General features: G+C 38.6%; 1 protein-coding gene across 10 annotated transcripts in view; it reads right to left on the reverse strand.

Annotated features, from left to right (window-relative positions):
- Window positions 1–16,308, reverse strand: part of MYO5A (myosin VA) — a 197,222-nt gene that overhangs the window by 72,257 nt on the left and 108,657 nt on the right. For all 10 annotated transcript variants that reach the window (XM_018054218.1, XM_018054215.1, XM_018054211.1 and 7 more), the window contains exons 10-16: window positions 15,800–16,065; window positions 15,099–15,180; window positions 11,634–11,774; window positions 8,679–8,804; window positions 7,303–7,386; window positions 1,438–1,599; window positions 197–294 (exon numbers count right to left, since the gene is read on the reverse strand). In XM_018054218.1, the coding sequence (XP_017909707.1) occupies window positions 197–294; window positions 1,438–1,599; window positions 7,303–7,386; window positions 8,679–8,804; window positions 11,634–11,774; window positions 15,099–15,180; window positions 15,800–16,065 (959 nt within the window). The remainder of the gene's footprint in view (window positions 1–196; window positions 295–1,437; window positions 1,600–7,302; window positions 7,387–8,678; window positions 8,805–11,633; window positions 11,775–15,098; window positions 15,181–15,799; window positions 16,066–16,308) is intronic.

A 16,308-nucleotide genomic window follows, 5' to 3' on the forward strand; every position in this document is an offset into this window, starting at 1 on the left:
GAGTCTTGGCCACTGGACCACCAGGGAAGTCCCTGTTCTCAAACTCTTAAAAGAGAACAAAAACTGAAAAAAATTCTATTAACTATTCCTTCTACCAGACAAGAAGATTTACTCATGTATTTTTTTCCCAGCTGCCGGTTTGACAATCCTTATGAGATATGGATTCTTTTAAATTCAGCAGTTGAGAAATACTTACGTGAATGGGAACTTGAAGTCGTTAGGCTTGATACAGCGCACATAGTGAGGTGTAGTGGCGTTCAGGGTCTCCATAAGCAGGTGGAGGGAGTTTCGGAACTGCATGAAAAAGAGCAGAAAGGCGCATCAGGGTTTGTCAAAGTCAAAGATGACATTAAACAACTAAACTTTTCTTCTAATGGCACTAGTGGAGATGACTTGGCCACCTGTGAACCTGACCAGCCCCCAGTAGCGGAGCTGCTAGGGCTTTTGGTTCAAATTTCTTTAAACCCTACCATTCACATGCTTACTCTGTGACAATTTATTTTCTTAGAGTGGTTCAAGGTTTACAACAAAGTCAGACAGAAGACACAGTAACTTCCCACATACCCTCTGCCCTGGCACAGGCATGGCCTCCCCATTATCAACTTTCCCCACCACAGTGGTACATTTGTTACAGTTGAGGAACCTATTTGGACACATCATCATTCTTATTATATTAGAGTTCACTCTTCCACACACATCCCCCCCACTTTTAATATAGACTTCTGTGGTTTTCTGTTGTACACTCAAAACTTTGACTAAAAACACAACCTTGCGTTAAGGATATTAACGTCATTTAATCGTGTACAGTGGAAATCTTGCTGATCAGTACTGAAAAAAGTAGCAGATGACTTCAAAAAAGGATAGGAAATGAGGGAAAGAATCTGAGAGTACAGCCAGGCTGGGTTCCCTTTCGGGACACGGGATGAGACTGAGGGCTGTGGGCCCGTATCAGGCCCAGCTTCTTGTCTCCTCAGGGCAAACAAACTGACTAGCACTCAGTCCCCTGCCCAAGCCCGAGCCCTTGTTGGGGCACAAAGCTTGTGTGTCATGTTTCCCAGGTCTCCCCCAACCCCCAACCCCTGAGCGCACAAGACATCAGAAATGAGGGGGCAGGGTTCCCGGGCTAAAGCAGTTGTACAGCTCTAGAGAGGAAACAGCCAGAGACCAAAACAAAGGCAGCAGTGGTTTGTGAAGATAAGCACTAGAAGAATTAAAATGTAGAAAAAATGATTTGGGGCAAAGCTTCTGCAGTCACGGGTCTATGATATGAGAGGAGAAGTATGGAAGCATGAATGGACAGAGTTCCACATTCTCAGAGCGAGCACTCCAGCCTCTTGCCACCTGAGGACCCCACCTGGGAGGCTGACAAAAGAAGACCTGGGGCCCCAGCTGGGCCCTAAGGGGAGCAGCCCCGCAGCGGCAGCTCCCTGAACTCACCTGGTGCCCCACTGTTTTCTTGTGCTCTTTGGCTGTCTGGCCTGGTCTGCCTTTGGTGGGCTTTGAAGGGGTGCGGGTGAGAGGCGTGCGCCCTGAAGAGGTGGCTGAGGTTGGGCTGATGGCCTTCTCATCGTCTTGAAATAATTCTGGTAACATCTTAAACTGAGTCAGAAACAGTAAAAGGAAATCACACTCTAAACCCAAACTCAAATGGAAATCTTTACAGAAACATTAGGATGATTCGCAATCCATAGTGATTCCCTTTCTTAAGTTACTCCTTTCAGAGTCACATTCCAGAAATAATCAATATCTGTGGTAGGAGCCAAAAATATGAGCAGAAGGGACATAAGTGCTACAGAAATGCAGGTGGAAAATGCAATAATTCTACAACCTTTTGAGGGGAAAATGAAATCAAAACTGCTCCTTTGAGATCTGAAATCTTAATCCATGGGAAATGCCCACTCTAAACATTTTACTGGTTTTGAATAATAACTATTTTATGAGCAAAAGACTAACTGAAAGTCCTATCTTATCACCTCAGTTCCACAAAATATTCCATCATCATGCTTCATTTATCTACACATCAATTCAAATGGTGAGCACCAGCTAAAAAACATTATGACTGGGAAGGGTGTCAAGAACTAGTTCTACAATATAATATTTTTAAAAAATCATGAATTAACAGTAATTGTTAGAAAGTAGTTTGGATTATAGGAAAAAGAGTAAAGCTTTGCATTTGTTTTCAAAGGATTTATAACTTAACTGCATAATTCCTGTAATCAATTTTGTGTTCTATCAGGATAGCGAGAAGAAAGACTATTAAAAGATCTGATAGTTAATAAATGGATGGATAGTATAAGTTAAAGTGGTTGGAAAAAAAGTTATGGAACAAAAGAGACTTCAAACTAATCAACAGGAACGTTTTGATATATGTACATATCTTTACAATAGTGATGCATTCCATAGAAATAAAATAAATCCTTCTTATAAGTCAAACTATAATTGCAACAACCAATTATTTATCTAATAATCTCAGAGTATCTCCAGAAGAAATAATTTTCTTAAGAGAATTCTTTCATTACACAACAAAATCAGTTAATTTTGTTTGCTACAATGTGTATATTAACTATAAGGATAATTTAGGATATGATTCATGATTTATATAACAAATTGTTATACATGACATACCAATAATGGCTGTTTGCTACACAAATGAATATATCCTTTGACTTACAGAGTTCATATAGCTTGGTTGGCTACAAAGTAGGGGAGGGGAGAATGTTTTACCATTATATTGTATTACAAAGGGGAAAAATAAGAGTTCCTAATAGATTTGATCTGAAAACTCAGCATGGAGTTAAGATGTTAAGTTACTGGATATTAGGCCAAGTACTCTGGAATCTATCTATACTGTTCTATCATTCACAAGTAAATTGCTAGTTCTACATTAGCAATACCTACCTAAATTTGTTTCTGTCTGTGTACAATGGTTAATAGAGCTGGTTTGAAATATCATATTCAGCACTGGTGCTACAGTTTAACAAGTCTCTACAATATCTACCAGAAAACTGCTCAATGTTGAGAGTTCAGAATACATACACACACACGTATGAGTTTTGTGTCCTCTTTATACAAATTATGAATTTAAAATTCTCCACGTTGAGTTTCCATTTCTAACAAGTGCGTTTTACATTGTCATATTAGAAACTACTCTATGATCTCCTCCTTAGGCAGTGTTCCTGCTTCCTCACGGCCATTTTTCTCAGACTTCTCTCCTGGTTCTTCCTCAGGCCAGTCTCCAGAAGTTGAAAGCCTTATTCTCTACTATTTTTACCTACTTGTTCTCCTTAAGCAATCTTATCCAGTACTGTTGCTTTAAGTGCCATCTTGCTCTAAAGACTATGAATTTATATGACCTACTCTGACTTTCCTTCTGACCTGCTGACTTACATTTCCAACTTCCTATATGATATGTCCACTTGACTACTTAATTGCCATCTCGGGCAAAACATGTCCAAGACAGAACTTTTATTTTAATTGAAGCATAGCTGATCCACAATGTCATGCTAATTTCCACTAAAAGCAAAGTGACTCAATTATACATAGATATATGTTGTTCTTTTTTCATATTCTCTCCCATTATGGTTTATCATAGGATATTGAATAGTTCCTTGTGCTGCAACAGTAGGACCTTGTTGCTAATCTACTCCACATATAATAGCTTATATTTGCTAACTCCAACCTCCCACCCCACCCCTCCCCCAATCCATTCCCCCTGGGCAACCGCAAGTCTGTTCTCCATCTCCGTGAGTCCAAGACAGAACTCTTTTGATTCTTTCTCTCAAAGCCTGACCTTTTATGTCTTCATCTCAGTAAGTGGCACCATTATTCATCCAGCATTGAGGCCCAAAACACAGAAATAATCTTCAATTTCTCCCCTTTTCTCACTCTCCATACTCAAACCATCAATAAGACCTGTCAACTCTCCCCACAAATAAATGATAAGCTATTTCCACTCACATAACTTCAGTATCTTAATCCACTGTCTTTCCCCTGGATTATTACTCTCCACTTTCAGCCTCCCCCATATCTCCACACAATAGCATATCATCCCCCACATGAAAACTGTCCAAACTTTCCAAAGGAACAGGAATAAAATTCATACTCTTTACCATTGTTGTTGTTCAGTTGCTAAGTTGTGTCCAACTCTTTGCGATCCCATGAACTGTAGCACACCACAGGCTCTGGGGGATTCTCCAGGCAAGCATATTGGAGTGGGTTGCCATTTCCTTCTCTAACTCTTTACTATACTTTCCTCCAAAAAGTGGCCTCTCTCTACCCATCCTACACATTCTACTCACCTACCATCACCTACTCACTCCAGCCACACTGGCCTTCCTGATGGATCTCAAACCAACCAGTTTATACAGTCTCAGCACTCCTCACCCTATTGACTGAGGATTCCAACTTTATTCGAAGAGAGAAAAGCAGAGAAACAGACAGATATATAAGTAGGCAGATATGCCTGGACATTCCGTCTTGTTTCTTTGATCTGTCTATACTTAAGACAGGAATCTGAATAGTTTAAGGCTGAAATTATGTGTCTATGAAATAGTATTTAAAAAGACAGAAGCATCCAAGTGACTGCTTCATGAAGATGTGGGAAATCATCTCAGTAACAGCACCATTATTCACTAAGCTTTTTATACATGAAGCACTACTCTGAAAGCTTAATACAACCTACTTAATCTTCATAACAACACTTGAAAGAAGATACTATCATGATTCTATTTTACAGATGAGAGATTTGCAGCATAAACTCAGTAGATGAACTGTGCTTTCCCTCATCAATTAGCAACACTGAGAGCAGAGGTTACAATTCCTTTTCATGGTATTTGGTAGAGTTGCAATTTAATAGTATTTAGTCCAGTCCCAATTTATGTGTTTCTTGATACTTGATGTGGCAACAGAAGATATTTTTATGGTGGGAAAATATAAATTAAGACACCTTCTGTTAAGTTTTTTAATACCTTAATTCTTTTTTTAAGTTAACAATTTTGGCCAGAAGCTGCGAAATTACAGGAAAAAAAAGAAGACAAAACACATACACACACAAACAGAACCCACACTGTATTACCACAAAAATAAAGCACATAACACAAATATTGATCTTCTAAAGTTAGTACTTCCAAGAGTACAAATCAACAGTAAGTTACACTTACTTCTTATCAGATACAGAAAAATTAAAATATAAAGTTCATACCCTTGGGCTGGGTTTTTTCTGCTGACTGGGAGCAGTGGATGTACATCTCACACCACCTCTATCCCAACTGCGACAATGCTATAGAGATTGGCTGTGCTGTGCTAAGTCGCTTCAATTGTGTCCAACTCTGCAACCCTGTGGACTACAGCCCACCAGGTTTCTCTATCCAGGAGTTCTCTAGGCAAGAATACTGAGAAGATGCCCTTCTCCAGGGGATCTTCCCAACCCAGGGATCGAACCCACGTCTCTTATGTCTCCTGCATTGGCTGGAGGGTTCTTTACCCCTAGTGCCACCTGGGAAGCCCCACAGAGACTGGAAGTCACTCCAAATGATTCCTCAGAATGCAGAGCTACTTTCTGGAAATTAAGGATTCACTAGCCAATCAGAAAAGTTCAGAATAAAGTCACAAAAGATTATGACTGGGGTGCCTGGGGAATAAGAATTAATGAATGCTCTGTGTAAGCTAAATTATTTAGAGCACTACCATTAGAATTCCATGATTTTTCACTTTGCCAACAAAGATCCGTATAGTCAAAGCTATGGTTTTTCCTGTAGTCATGTATGGATACGAGAGTTGGACCATAAAGAAGGCTGAGCACCAAAGAATTGATGCTTTTGAAACATGGAGCTGTAGAAGACTCTTGAGAGTCTCTTGGACTGCAAGGAGATCAAACCAGTCAATCCTAAAGAAAATCAACCCTGAATATTCATTGGAAGAACTGACACTGAAGCTAAAGCTCTGATACTCTGACTACCTGATGCAAAGAGCTGACTTGTTGGAAAAGACTCTGATGCTGGAAAAGATTGAGGGCAGAAGAAGAGGGGGTGACAGAGGATGAGATGGTTGGATGTCATCATCAACTCAACAGACATGAGTTTGAGCAAACTCCAGGACATAGTGAAGGCCAGGGAGGCCAGGGTGCTGCAGTCCATGGGGTCGTGAAGAGTCGGACCTGACTGTTTTTGAACAACAACAAAAACTAAACAACATCAATGATTGGCACTGTGAGAGTATTTTCTCTTATACATCATTCCTATGAGTTATAAAGCACTAATAATCAGGGCTTACAAGGATAAGTGAAAAACTGACTTTTCCTACAGATAGTTAAGACTATAGACTCATTATTTTCTGAGGGTTAAAACTAGAATTTGGTCCTTATATGATCTTTCTATTGAAAGTAAAAGTCTTTATTTCAAAAACAAGAATCAAAATGTTCATATAACGTTCCATTGAAGTTAAAGGACTTTCTTAGAAAAAAACAGAAAGTGCTGGTCAGAAATTTGTAAGAATTCACATGAATATTTTTAACCTTTCACTGAATACTTGAATATCTACTTTGTTAAACTAAGTAACCAAGTAACTAACATCCTGGTGTGCTCCCTATAGGATGGACATGAGCCGTGCTCCCCTCCCAGTGCTTTTCTGATGAGAGTCAGAAGGTGGAGGCTGGGATCGACCTCATAATCAACCTCAGATACACATCACAGTTTGTTACAATCTGGAATATTGTTTTCCTACTAGAATGCAATGTTTCTGGTATCTAAGCCTAAGAAGAATAATTTCAAAGTGCTTCGGACCACATCTGAAATTGCACTCAGTGATCCAGAAGTCAGTTTTTACCTGGATGGAGTGCTTAAGGCCGTGTTTCTGGTGCATCCCTTCAAAATGACATAGCAAAAACCAAAAACCATCAATTTTCTCTCATGGTATCTCACAAAGGCACAAGAGAGCCTAGAACTGCTGTGAGGCAATAATTTCACATAAAATACCACTGCATCGTGGTTAAAAATGCAGACTCTCAGCTCAACAGCCTGAATTTTAATTTGGCTTGGAAACTGACTAGCTACAAAGTTTCTATACCTCAGTTCCCTCCTCTGTAAAATGGGAGCAGTGATAATATCACCTCATCATAGGATTAGATGAATTAACATTTGTAAGGCATTTAAAATGCTACATGACACATCTATTTGATAAATTAAATCAACAGTAGGGCTGATTTTGTTAGAAAAATTATTATTATAATATGTGAAAAAGCTAATGCTTAAGTCATAAACATTTTAATGAATATATCCTAATTGGAGAAAGCCTATACAAGGTTACCTTGCTTGATTTAAGAACTTTAATTTGTTCTTCAAAAACGGTGTCTTTATTCTTTTCCAGAAAGCCTTCACACTGGTATTCCACCTGAAAACACATTGGAAAATCTCCTTAGCTAATAAAAGCTTTGAATAGATACAATTTATCATCAACAACAAAAATAAGTATTAGGCCCAGGCTATATGATGGGCTCTCAGTGAAGTGTTATTAGTTTTATTCTAAGAAACTAGTATCATTCTTGGTAAGAAGCATGTTAACTCCAGAGTAAAACTCTCAAATACTGCTTTTCCTAGAGAACAGTGGCAGTGCTGATTAACTGTGATCTAAAAGATGATCCCAATTCATGCATAAGCAGACTCATAAGAAGCTGTTCTCTTCTCTCAGGTAAACCAAAGAGAGCTCCCCCAAGGCCAACCACTGTATCTCCTCCAAATCTGCTTCACCTTTCTGCAGGGGAAAGTCTCCTTTGGGAAGAAGAGACTGAAGTGAGAGGGAGGGTCAGAAGGAACAAACAGCTATCTGGCAGAAAGCTGAAGTGATGATCACAGACAGAGGTGGAGGCTGGGTAAATACTGTATGAGCTGGTAAGTAGGACTACATGAGACTGGACTCTCCTTGTTTCTAAAAGACTTCAGCTATCTACCACTCAAGGGTCCCCAGACTGTAGAACAAAGCCCTTAGATGGCCCTGAAGCCATCCAAAGATCTCCAGCTAGACACAGGACAGACTCTGAAAACCCTCAATTGCTGGCAGGGACCATGGGACGCTGACCAGAAGCCTACCCCCACAACCTCCTTGAAATATAAACTAGTGTCGCAGCTCCAGATGTTCTGAGTAGACTCTAGAACCTGTGAAGCAGCAGGCCTGCATGCCTTATTAGCAGGGACCCACTCAATCAATCTCAGAGGGCCACACTCGTCTATAATTTCTTTTCTGAAACCTCTAGGGTCACTATCCAGAATCTTTAAGTAGAATCTTTAAGTAGATCTGAAGCAGCAATCTGTAATCAAACATATTAATATTTCTACACTGAAATATATAAATATCCACCTAACTGGGGTAAATAAAGACTATAAATAACCTCATCTTACTTCAGGTCAAAGATCAGGTTTAGCCACTAAATGAATTATGAAAATACTTGTGTATTTCAGTTTCTTGGATTTCAGAATTGTAGATACAGGACTGTAAACACTCACTTATTTCAATAATATAATTCCATTTAGGTTAAACCAATAAGCCAACAATTAAGCTTACTTTTCCTAAAAAGAGCTAAAGAATGAAAGCTCAGCAAAGAGAAAACTGCTGTTTATCGATTCGTGATTTTTTTCTTCTTTGAACTTAAGTATTCAAACAGAAAAGAGATAATAAAGCTTCCTTACTTTGTCAGCAAAATGCTGGATGATGAAAGCTTTATTTGATAGGCGGGGCTTCTCAAATAGTGCACATTTGTTCAAATGTGTGTTGTACAATTTTTGGGCCCAAGTGTCATCTGTACCTTTAGGCATCTACATTCAGGAGAAAAAAAAGAGTAAGAAAACAAGGTGAATATTGTTATGGGATTCTTCTGATGCATCACCCAAGAGACCGTGTTTTGGCTTTGCCTAACACGACTGAGCGACTTCACTTTCACTTTTCACTTGCATGCACTGGAGAAGGAAATGGCAACCCACTCCAGCATTCTTGCCTGGAGAATCCCAGGGACGGCAGAGCCTGGTGGGCTGCCGTCTATGGGGTCGCACAGAGTCGAACACAACTGAAGCGACTTAGGAGCAGCAGCAGCAACAACTTTAACATCCAATTCAGGAACTCATTCCTTTCACATTTCTCTCTCAGAGGTCCCAAATCAATGATTGGGGTGTGTGTGTGTGTGGAGGGGGGTAGGTGGTGTGTGTGTGGGGGTGGGGGTGGGTGTGTGTGTGTGTGTGTGCGTGTGTGTGTTTTCCTCTGTCCATGTAATGTGTGTGTGTGCGTGTTTTCCTCTGTCCATGTAATTTGTGTGTGTGTGTGTGTGTGTGTGTGTGTTTTCCTCTGTCCATGTAATTTTTCAGGTGAGAATACTAAAGTGGGTTGCCATTTCCTACTCCACGGGGTCTTTCTGACCCAGGGATCTTGGGTCTCTTGCACGGCAGGCAGATTCTTTACCACTAGCGCCACCTGGGAACGAAAAGCAACAATTGAGACCTGCCCATGGGTGACTCAGCCCAAGCTTCGACTAACTCAGTCTGCCTGGACCAAGGGTCATCAAATAAATACTCAATATACTTTTATAGCAATGAAAGCCTCACAAATGAAAGATGACATACTATGATTATCATATATTTCAAACAATTTGTTAAATAAAGACAACATTTGCACATAGTAGATTATTTATATAATTCAGAAAGGTATAAAACAGAGAACAGTCTCCTCTCACCATTTCCAACTGCTTTATCTGTCTTTAAAGGCATGGATACAAATAGTATCATTCTATAAACTTTTTGCATTTTTAAAAATTTTTATTTTTCTAAATTAAGGAAGTATGATAACACATTTACAGGAGATTTGAAAAATATAAAACCAGGTTACATATAGTTTCACTATATATTACAAGTATTTTTTAAGTAGATAAATTAAGATTTTTAGTTGGAGTTTCAATATCAAATCTTCAAAAATTAATAGAATGAATATACAGAGAAGTAGAAGGATCTACTAGATCTGAAAAGCACTGTGAACCAATTCAACATAATTAAGATTTACACAATTTTTATACAACAGTAGGATACAAATTCTATCCAAGTTCCCATAGACTGTGAACAAGGAGACACTGGGACATATCCAGGGGTATAAAACAAGTTGCAAAAATTTCAAGGTCTAAAGGTATTGAAATTAAACAAAGTCTGTTCTCTTATCACTGTGGAATTATGCTAGAAATCAGTATCAAAAGATATTTAAAAATAACCCACATATTTTCATGTGCAATGTGACATTTGCCAAGAGGGATCCTCAATTTAGCCATCCTTGTATTTTTTTTTTCTTCTTAATAATAGCATTCTTGTATTTATGACTACTAGGTTGTTACTGATTTTTTGTTATTATGAAAACTGCCACAATGGCTCCTTTTAAAGAAAAACTTTGGATTCTTTTGTAAGTATATTCATAGGGTAAACTCTCAGCATTTCTACTTCTGGTTCAAAAGCTATGTGTATTTAAAATCTTGATAAATACTCCTCAAAAATATGTTCCACTAACTTTTGTCCTTCATCAGGAGTATATATGCAATAAATGCTAATTTGGTATTATCAAATTTAAACTCACTTGATAGGTAAAAAGCTGTGTCTTATTTTTGTTTTGATTTATGTTTTATTTAATTTCAAGTGAAGCTGAGCACCTTTACATGTATTCTTTTTGTTTATTGAAGGTATAGTTGATGTACAGTATTATATTAGTTTCAGTACGACATTGTGACTCAATATTTTTATAGATTATATTCCATGTGAAGTTACTATAAAACTCTGACTACATTCCCTGTGCTATACATTGCAACCTTGCATCTTGTTCATTCTATACCTAGTAGTCTGTTCCTCTTAATCCTGCCTGCACCTGTCTTGCCCTTCCCACCAACCGTCTCCACAATGGAAACCACTGGTTTGTGCTCTGGGATCCAGGAGGCTCTTTTTGTTTTGTTACATTCATTTGTCCATTTTATTTTTTTAGATTTTACATATAAGTGAAAACATACAGTATTTGTCTTTGCATTCTTATTGTAGGAAATCTGGATGCTTAGGAGGATCAGTGTACATGAACTTGTAACTTATGACATATAAACTAAAGAACACCTAAGGGAAAAGAATCACACATCAGTGAAGCCAGGGATCCAATATTTTTTCCACATGCTGCATCTTCAAATATTAAAACTAAAACTCTTTACCTACCATACATATAAGTAATAAAGAACAACTAGTCAAGTTTAAAATTATAGATATTTACAACTATTATTCAAAATACCTTTTGTACAATTTCTTACATTTCCTGAACTATATCATACCACTGAACAGAAGTACCAAATATAAGCATATCAATAACAAAAGTGGCTAAAATTGGTAGTAGCTGTATCTAATGCCAGTTTTTCACATAACTTAGAGTCAGCTGAAAAGGGAAGGGAGATTCTCCTAGTTTCAACTATATTTTGAACCCTTTGGAGCTAGTGATCCTTCAGAATGCAAGTTAGGGTAACCCCCACTTGTTGCCACTGTGGCACTTCATGGTATACTAGTGAATCTCTGCTTAAACCTATTTACCATTTTACCTCAACGCACAATTTTGATATATTAAATACATCAGAAAATCATACTTACCTTGCATTCCTCATCCAGCAAATCTAGAATGCCCAGTTTAGATTCTATAAGATTAATGCAAGGCTGATTATCATAAAAATCTATGAGTGTCCATGGAATTTGTTCTTTCATATATTCTTCTTGTTCTAATTTGAAAACGTGCTGAAATGAAAAAGAAAAAAACTGGTATTACTATATTACTGTCATAAATGTTAGTCAATAAACATGCATAAAACAGAATTTGAGACAGTCAATGGCTTCTAGCAGCAATCTTGGAGAAACACGATATACAGGCAGAGAACAACGTAAGAAAGCAAATGTAAACCACACATGGAAAAACCTCAGCTACATCGGATTTTTGGCAAACAAGAAAATCTAGGTATGTGAATATTTAAATATCTGATAAGTGTGGCAGCTTTTTATTTTTTGATATGTACATATCCAAAACCACACTATGTACTTTTGGCCCCTTAAAGTATCACACAGTGTTGCTAACCATATGGGCATAGAAATGCCTTAGCTGGCCTTGAACAACCTGCAGAGAGGATGCCCTCCAGACTACTGAAACATTCTGGGTGATGCTTACAGCATGACAAAGTAATTCTTTTAAGGGACCATGGTGTTGAAGTTCATGTGCCTCAGAATTAGATAACAGTTGGTCTTTTGTGTCTGTCTTGATTATCCTCCACAGTCAGGGAATCTATGGCTCACTTTTCTGGCTTCTACATCCAATTCTGCCAGCAGCTGCAACCACTACAAACACAGTACTTTTTCTGCTAAATGCTTCAGCCACTGCTTCTCATCTCCATTCACTCACTTAAGCACAAATATGTATTGACTTGTCTACCATGTCCCAGTCACTACACACCATTAGCAAAATAGACACAGACTCAGCCCTAATAGACTTTGAAGACTAGTGAGAAAAACAGATCAGAAATCAATCACAAGAAACAGAATTACAAACTGTAATAATGTTCCAGAGAAAAATAATGGCCAGCTATGAGCTCAGGAGTCCCTAACTAATTTGGAACATGGTAGCAAGAAAAGGCTTCCTTGAGGAAGGGCTGTGTGACCCGAGGTCTGCAGGGAAAGGTAGTTAGGTTGGTCTAGGAAGGAAGGCCAATAGAAGCACCGCATCAAGCTGATCAGCCAATGGCACCAACCCACACATTCTAGTTTCTATAGGTGACCTGTACTCATTTCTTCCTGCAGGATTCTGCTTTCCTTTCTTGTCTCCTTTGTCACACTGGTTCTCTCACATGTCCTGCAGCTTTTCTGGGAAGATTATCCCTCTGTGGCTATTACCAGACAACACATATTTCCTAGAACCCAAACCCCCATGAAACCTAAGGGTTACCAAGATTTCTGATACTTTACTCTCCTCACACATCTGGAACTTTCCCACTTTATTCTATACTTATTATAATGCTGTTCTTGGCTCATTTGCAGCATTCATAGTCTAACCAGGTGTGAAAGCTTTAGTTTAAAAAAAAAAAAAAAACTTGCCATACATATGAATATTTATGTAATGCTAATTAGAAAGCAAATTTCTTCTGTTCTTTTGATTAATGAGAAGGCAAATGGAGCACCATGTGTCAGCAAGATGCCCTGGCTGATGGTACCAATAATTCCTCACAAATGAGTCCTATCTTCCTTTAATTCATTAATCTATATGCAGTGTGGTCTTCACATTGACAATAGAAACACTGCTCCAAACTTTAGGGCCTGTTTCTCATACAAGTCTCTATGTCTAGTTTTCCATTCTTAATTGCAAAATTAAGGGCATGAGGTTCAATATGACAAGAGATGCTTACTCGATAAGGTAATGACTCCAAGCATTAAAGCTGCCAGTCACCATGTTTCTCCTGCCCACCGCCCACCCCACAGCTCCTGCTGTGGGAGCAGCCTAAGCACCAGGTTCTTTACTGTAAGACCCCATGCTGCAAGACACAGCTAGTCAAGGGCCAGAGATCTCTGATGGGCAAATGAACTGGGTTAAGCACATTCTCTTTTCTCAGATATAAGAACTGGGAAACAGACAATTAACAGTGAAAGCTGACGCTGCTAGAAGTCAAGATGAATGGGATTTAAGCAAGTTAAGAAGATAGAAGCACCTCAACCACTGCTTGTTCACAGGAAGTGTGAGGTAAGTGAGGAAGCAAAAACCTAGACAAAATATATACCATCTGAAGGAAAATATATGCCATCTGATAATAAGAGTGAGGGAAGAGAGAAAGAAGAGAAATAAGAGCAAGAGGGAAGCCTCTCTCTCATGCAGAGAGAGGCTAAGCTGCAGTGTGTGTGTGTGTGTGTGTGTGTGTGTGTGTGTGTGTGTGTGTATGAGCAAAGAGAGAGAGAGAAGAAACAGATGGATAGAGACAGAAAGAGGGAAAGGGAAAGAAGAAAGTCAGAAACACACATGCAGAGACATGAGGTCCTCGAGAAATAAACAAATTAGCCAGTCCCTAATGAGGCTGGCGTTAGTGTCTTAATACTTCCAGTCACCTTGTGCCAAAATATTCTGGGAAAGAGCAGAAGGCTCCGCTGTTGATTAAAGTATTGAGAAACTCAGGAAAACCTTGAGAAAAAATAATATTCCACTTAGTGTCTGACAGGTTTTTATTAATATTCCTTATGCAGAGACACAAAATATACTAGTCACATTCTTATGGAAACAGCTTAAAAATTTAAGATCACTTCTACATTATTTCCCTATACTAAGTAGCTTAATTTGCTAAAAAGAGGGTCCAAATTTTTATCAAAGTACCATATTTTATGCAATATTTTACAAAGATCAAATAGTCTAAAGGTTTTAATACAGTAAGTAAGAGTTCAGTTAGTCAGTTCAGTCGCTCAGTCGTGTCTGATTCTTTGCAACCCCATGAATCGCAGCACACCAGGCCTCCCTGTCCATCACCAACTCCCGGAGTTCACTCAAACTCATGTCCATCAAGTCGGTGATGCCATCCAGCCATCTCATCCTCAGTCGTCCCCTTCTCCTCTTGCCCCCAATCCCTCCCAGCATCAGAGTCTTTTCCAATGAGTCAATTCTTCGCGTGAGGTGGCCAAAGTACTGGAGTTTCAGCTTTAGCATCATTCCTTCCAAAGAACACCCAGGGCTAAGACAGTATTAACTCCACATATAGTTAGCCTCAGGGACGACCAACTGAATGATATTCCTGGGGTCAAAGTTTCACATCCCTATGTCACTATCTAAAACATTTTCTGCTTCCTTTTCTCAATTTATTTGGACTAAATTTTAACTATTCTCAGACAGCAGATGACCTTGAATCCAATCTGGACCATAAACATCTTTCCAAGGTTGCATCATTCATTAATCATAAGTTCCTCAGCAGTTTAACTGCTTTAAACCATAGATAATAACTGAAATTCATAACTTTACTTCAGGAGCCAGTATTTAAACACATACCAGGAATTCAAAGAATAATTTTTGGCAGAATATTATTTAAGCAAGAAAATTCTTACCATATTGAATTGTTGCTGTAGTTTTTCATTTGCATAATTTATGCAAAACTGTTCAAAACTATTTATCTCAAATGTTTCAAATCTGTAAAATCAAAAATAATATGGAAGAGGAGAAAAAGGAAAAAATAGCTTTTAAAAAATATTAAAAATGTGCACATTAGAGAGAAATAGGAAATTCCCTAACATTGCAAAACTTACTTTCCACATCAGTGAAGATAAGGCTTTCTAAGTTAGTAACACGAAATATGTACCCAGCAGATAGACATCAGCAAAGTGGCAGAGTTTTTTTTCAAGGCTGCAGCATGTGAATATATTCAATAGTATGAATTTTTGAGGGCATATTCACCCCCAAGTAGGGAACAATCCGAATTACGATAAAGCTACTGCTCTTGTCAATTCACAGATTCACAATGTTTACATAAACACAGAAAGGAGGGGAATAGAAATGTCATAGGTTTTTTTGAAAAGTGAACCAGATGATGAAAAATTAGGCATCAAAAAGCACAAATGTATAGGAAGGGGTTCAACATTAAAGAAAGGCACCCAGAGAAGGCAAACTAGCAAATGAAACTAGGCTTTAAAAAACTGTCTTCTAATTTTCCCTTTAGCTCACCAGTAGCAGACATAATCAAATGCCTACTTGGAGTTACTAGATAATGTCTAGAAAGAAATGCTCAGACCACTAAGCCAAATACACTCACCCATAAATATCCAGCACACCGATAAAAGAATGCTGCTTGACAGCAGAATGGAGTGCCTGATTGACATGATCTACAATCCAGTTAAAGAGCTTGGCATAGATGTGCTTGGCCAGTGCATCACGGGCATTAGTGGCCTGCAGCTTGGAGATGGGCTTGATGTACGTCTCTGTGGCAGTGGCCAGCTTCCGATGGCAGAGCCAGTGACTCATCTCCTCAAAGGCCACACCCATGAGGTCACAGAAGATGCTGAGGGGTTCATGCTTGGGCTGACAAAAGAGAATGGGTTATTTCCTAGGACCAGATCAATCAAGTAAGAATTTACTAAAAAAATATTAACAAAGAGGTAACAATTAAACTTGACAATTTCTCTGCTACAACAAACACCAAGAGCCTCTGAAGCTGATCAGTGATAATCACAACCATCCATCAAACCAGAATCTAGGCAGCGTTTTGTAATCTCTTCTAGGACTCAATTCAAAAAATGACCTCTTCCTTTGTCTCTTTATTGT

Source organism: Capra hircus, chromosome 10 (genome assembly GCF_001704415.2).
Source record: "Capra hircus breed San Clemente chromosome 10, ASM170441v1, whole genome shotgun sequence".
Lineage (NCBI taxonomy): Eukaryota > Metazoa > Chordata > Mammalia > Artiodactyla > Bovidae > Capra > Capra hircus.